The following is a 5,637-nucleotide window of genomic DNA, read 5'->3' on the forward strand; positions in this document are numbered from 1 at the left end:
TTGGTTTAGTGGCATACGTTATGGGAGGTGGTGATTCGACTCACTGAAAAAAAAAAAAAAAAAAAAAAAAAACCTAGAGCATTAAGGTGACATCAATAGTTAAGATGATGTCATTACATCAACGTTCGAATTATATTTCAACGTTCTTCTTTTCAATTTAACTTGCAAATAGCTAGCACTGTTAGAGCAAAAGTAAAAATTAATATTATATTTAATTTTTAGGCAATTAGTTAATAAAAGTTATTTTTATTGTTAAAGACGTTCATACATACACTTAATTTTTGTGACTAAAGTACATATGAACCCTTGGATTAGTGTTGATCCATTGTTAGTTGAATCATTGCAGTTATATACTCGGGTCCATACGATTTCTGAAGTTGTCTCCGACTTACTAAATCATTTAGATCGAATTTGGTATTAGTGTTGTTGGATCATATATATATATATATATATATATATATGATTTTTTATTGTAAATTGCAGTTTTGAATGCCTTAACGATAATCAATTTGGTTGAAATTTTACAGAAATGATCTATACATTAGGACCTAAAGGCTGATCGGTTAAGATGTGAATATGTGATCGGTTGAGGTTGTGTTGCGGCGATCTGATCATGTTTGGCTGAGCGGTCGGGGCTCGAACAGTGGGCAACTTTCCAATCGTTGCTGAGGGATCCATTGCAGGGTAGCAGGCGGAGCTTTTGGTGGTGTTTGCCGCGATGGTGAGGCACGGATGGAGAAGCCGACCGCTAGAGGTATGGTGCATCGCCTGACAGATCGGCGGTGGCGACAAAGGAACAGTGAGTAGGGATGCTCCTCCCTCGTTGGCTCGGGTTTGGGCTTGGGTTTCTGGGCCTGGGCTCACCCTTGGGCTAATGGGGCAGGGGCCTATTCCTGCTAGGCAAGGTTTGATTTGGGTTTGGGCCTCCGGGCTTGGGCTCAGATCAAGGCAAGCTGGGCCCTAATTGTATTAGGGTATGAGCCTGTTTGAGGGTGGATTAACTTCTATGAGTCTTCTATGACATTTCTAGTTTATTGTTTATACCACAATTGCGTGATTGGCAAGTGAGGGCTAGTTGAATGATTTCTTTTCGTAGGAGGCGAGGTTTTTTTCATTCTTGTATAAGCTCGCTTAAATATAAGCGTCCCAGTGATCTTTAAAGGTTTGCTTTAGCTTAGATAGGTACTCCGGATTTTCTTGTCGGACTTCTTATGTAAGTTTTGGTAGACTTCAGCCTTTTTGCTGTTGATCTAATGAATTCAACTTCTATTTCAAAAAAATATGTGATTGAAAAGTGGTTAAAAACTGAAAATCCGTTCCATAAGCTTAAGTAAGGATATCCTTACCCAAGAAAAATACTATATATATATAATAATTATATACTAATTACTGAAGGTAAATGGACTCAAAGCACCATGGAATCACAAAAAGCCACTGCCGTAGTTAACCAACATACTAATCATCTTGAATTTTTAATGCAGTCCCTCACAAGTTGTGGGACAACCAGATATCGCAACCAGGGCCAAGACTCATAGGCTCGTTAACTATAGCCTAAAAAAAATTGTTTTCTTTGCTATAGGTATGTACAAAACAACCAGGGTCTAAGAGCTATGTCCAGGCTTACTTTTCACTCATTTAAGAAGGGGGCTCTGTTGTGTTCTGGTGAATCGGATGTCCCCGTTAAGAACTGCACTAATAAACTTCTCTACTTCTTCTGCAGTTATTTCACCCTCAAATGCTGCAAAAGTCCCCTTCCGAGGTTTGTAGGCCACCAAGACCTTATCTAAAGATTTAAATCCTGCTTTGTCGAATGCGTTTAAGAATGATGCCTGCTTGGTGGCATCCAAGAGAGTGTAGGAGATGGAATCCCTGCCATGCGCCGAGTTCTGTCGCCTTGATAATGATTTCTGAGAGACCTGACTCAATTTAAAAAGATCATATATAGTCAGGTTTTGTGGATAACCAATTTACCAAACAAAGAGAATGCAGAAGACAGAAATTCGTTGATAACATATGAAATCAGATGTTTAGAATTGTTGGAAATCTAATTACCAAACAGAGGAGAGTATACTCACCGTATTCAGAACTGATTCCAACTTCTTTCTTTCTTTGGAAGATCTAAATGCACCAATGATGCAAACTGGAATTTGGTCGCCACAGAGAGAATCAAAATTAGATTTGGTCAGTAGAGGTATCTGATTCTCCCCTGAATCAGTTGATGCTTTCTTGGACTGCTCTGAAGCTGCCTTCTTGTTCTTCTTCTCAAAACCTTCAATTAAACCACTGAGATCATGAATTGCTGATTTCAAATCTTTAACAGCAATGCCTGTTTTTAAGACATGCTTCTCCCCATTTGATAGCCAACCAACTATAGCTGGTAGTGCATCGACCCCTAGTTTCTTCACTGTTGGATCAGAAGCATCCTGGACCTGAATCATTGAGAAGTTATTAATTTGAAGATAAAATAACAGGTAATTACAAAGCAATATAGGCTGCAAAAACCAAGGATCTTCTTTTCCTGAAAACATAAATGACTCATGTTGTCGAGGAAGTAAAAGGTCCTCTTTGCTATTTAATTCATAATCCTCTATAGCTCTTCATTCTTTCCAGCAGATTCTCATGTTGAATGTCTAAAATTGTTAAACTAAGAAGGCTTCAGCTCGCTCATAACTCAGTTCCATCCATTCAACGAAGACAACATACCTGTACATCATAGAAAATGATGCGTTTGTGATACAGTCCACTGAGGACGCGCCAGATAACAGGAGTATCTTTTTTGGTGGAGAGAAGGACCACCGTAGGAAATTTATCAACTGTGACAGAGGAAGACTTTACGAAGTTCAAGTCGACCCTCTTTGAAAACCTTGGCAAATGGTCTTGGCAAAAGGATTTTAAAGGTTTGGCACCCCAATCGCCATCATACTCAACCAACAAACCCTTCTCACTCGCTTTGTATGAATAAACAAATACCCTGGGCATTCTGCGTGGATATATGCCAAGGTCCTTGCAGAGTGATGCCTCAGTGTCACAGTTTACACTTCCAACCTGTCAGAAGAACATGAAAATATAAGCATAGGCGGTGGTCAATGGAAGATCAGATGGTAAGGATTGCATAAACGCATACCTTTAGGGCACCCTTCAGTGAGCTGGCAACTTCCTCTACCAGAGATTCAACATGCTGATGCCCCTTCAAAGAGGTCGTATAAGAGAACAAGAGCCAAGTCATTCCCTGGTCAACTACTTCTTTCTTATAGACCTGTGAACTGAGGGCCCTAATGCTCTTCGGAGTACTCTGAGAGTCAGGTCGAGCCCTGCTTGAACCAGTGAAACCACCAAACTGACCTCCAGCTCCAGAATTATCCCCAAAAAAGTTTGAGAAAATGTCGTTCATACCAAAACTGAATGGACTTGGGCCACCACTGGGGCCACCAAAGGAAAAGGAAAACGATTGGGAACCTCCCTGCCCACCCATGCTCTGCCAATCACTTGGTCCGTAGGTAAACTGGTTTTGTCCTGGTCCACCATTGGTGAAGTAAGTATATCCACCATGATCCCCTGGTGAACCAGATTGAAATCCAGGATTTCCCTTTTCATCTCCATACATATCATAATTTTTCCTCTTCTCCTCATCAGATAAAATCTCATACGCTAGCAAAAGAAGAAGAAATAAATCAACACTTAAAACAGGAAAGTAAAAGAAGAGGTCTACTCAAAAGGAAAAAAATAATCAGGTTTTCTCTACACAAGTACTTAAGTATGTATATGCTATTGTTGAGGCGGAGCTCAGAAACCACAAGAGTCATATAGACATGGTAGCCATTCAAATTAGGCCATTAACATAAACTACTCAGAAGCTGTTTGAGCTTGAGTATGGAACAAGATAAAATTCAACAAAAATTCAAATTAGGCCATAAACATAAACTACTCAGAAGCTGTTTGAGCTTGAGTATGGAACAAGATAAAATTCAACAAAAATGGCAAGCTGAACGGAAACAAAGATGAAACAGAAGTCAGAACTGTTACCATTATTTATCTCAGCAAACTTTGCTTGAGCTCCCTTGGCTTTATTCTTGTCTGGGTGATATTGAAGAGAAAGCCTACAGGACGTAGTTCAAGTGAAATTAGTAAGATGAACGGAATATTACATGTTTAAGCCAGAGCAAACAAAGGAACCTCTGCAGTCCATTTTATGAGAATCAAGAAGCTGCTATTGGTCATCAAAAATCAATAAGACAAGCTAGAATTTACATCCGCCACAGTAAAAAATTAGACAGTGTTCTACTTATTCTGATAACTAAAATGTTTTAAACAAGCATGAATGATGCATTCAAGATCAACAAACCACCGTCCTATATAAAAAAAATCACAGAATCACTAAAAACAAACTGTGATTCCCCATGTTAATGGTTAGCCCTTAATCCCCATCTACTCACCAAGACCCAAGCTCAGCAACTAGATCATAATGCCAGATTTAGGTTTGAATTAGCACATTGCCACTTGAGCCAGCCCCAACTCAACCTAAACCAATAAGAAACTTTGCACATAGACAATCCTAAATTTCTAGTTGATACATTTAACATATCCATCAAGTGCCAATACTTTAAATTTCGAGACATCGAGACAATCGACCCAAACTGAGTCAAGCACAAACAAAATAAAGCACATTACAGTCTCGCCTCTTTCACGAATACATTTTAAAGGTCACAGAACAATTATCAGGGTTTATGGAACATACTTGTGGAAAGCCTTCTGAATTTCACGTTGACTCGCATTTCGCTCCACTCCAAGAACCTGATAAACAATTCAAAGCTAATTTCAGAAAACAATAATTAAGTACAAAAAAACCAAAGGTTCACCGGTAAAACAAAACGCCGGCATAAAATTCAATTCCTTTTGCCGATTAACCACAGCAGCAGCGGTAAAATTTGCACCTTTTCATCAATAATCTAGAAAATTCCGTCTCCAGGAGTTTCAGAATTCGACGCTTCTTTCTTTGGTAAATTGTTCGAGATTTCAGTAATCAAATTCCAAAATCACAAGCATATATGATCCTAAGCACATTCCATGTATTCACATTGAACTAGAACAAGGAAAAACTAAAGGAATGAAGAAATAGAGAGGCGTACCTTGTAGGGGTCTAAGGTTTTGGCGTCGATGGTGAGTAGTAACAACGACGCCGTCGCGATGATCAGAGATACTAGTCGCCGGTTAAACATATTCGGAGTCAGATTTTTTGGCTGCTTATTTTGTTAGATTTGGGGGTTCCCTTTTGTTGGTAAATTTGGACAAGGACGGTGGGAGAGATTGAAATTGGGGGCTTATAAATGAGTTCGCGGGTTCCCAACAAATCCAGATGCTTCGTCTTTAAGGCCGTTTGGGACACGTGGCGTTATGATGTTTTCCCACGCCAACTGACCAATGGCAGAGTTCCTGATTGTCTGTAGAAGCGCGCACAGGCTTAACCACGTCAGCGTGGTGATTGTAACCAGCCAATTGTTTAGTAACACGTCCTATCAAATATTTTTGAATAGAAATTAACATCATTACAATTTTTAAAAAACAAAAAAATTGAGAGAAATCATTGGAATCAATATTTGTTAATTTAGATTTTAGACTAGTTTTCTGCGGGTGATGTTA

The 5,637-nt window shown here is 39.2% G+C and overlaps 1 protein-coding gene across 2 annotated transcripts; it reads right to left on the reverse strand.

The window, feature by feature from the left end:
* Positions 1-1,418: 1,418 nt before the first annotated feature.
* On the reverse strand, positions 1,419-5,316 carry LOC112195147 (dnaJ protein ERDJ3A). Of its 2 annotated transcripts, XM_024335499.2 has the most exons (7): positions 5,127-5,316; positions 4,736-4,791; positions 4,024-4,097; positions 3,125-3,648; positions 2,704-3,045; positions 2,076-2,429; positions 1,419-1,916 (listed from the first exon to the last, which is right to left on the reverse strand). In XM_024335499.2, exons 1-7 carry the CDS (start codon positions 5,214-5,216, stop codon positions 1,632-1,634), a joined length of 1,725 nt encoding a protein of 574 aa, XP_024191267.1. In that variant the 5' UTR covers positions 5,217-5,316; the 3' UTR covers positions 1,419-1,631. The 2 variants fall into 2 exon arrangements, with proteins under 2 accessions (XP_024191267.1, XP_040372678.1); XM_040516744.1 differs by lacking the exon at positions 4,024-4,097 and having other exon boundaries at positions 5,127-5,269.
* Between the last annotated feature and the right edge of the window lie 321 nt (positions 5,317-5,637).

Source organism: Rosa chinensis, chromosome 3, assembly GCF_002994745.2.
Source record: "Rosa chinensis cultivar Old Blush chromosome 3, RchiOBHm-V2, whole genome shotgun sequence".
Classification (NCBI taxonomy): Eukaryota; Viridiplantae; Streptophyta; class Magnoliopsida; order Rosales; family Rosaceae; genus Rosa; species Rosa chinensis.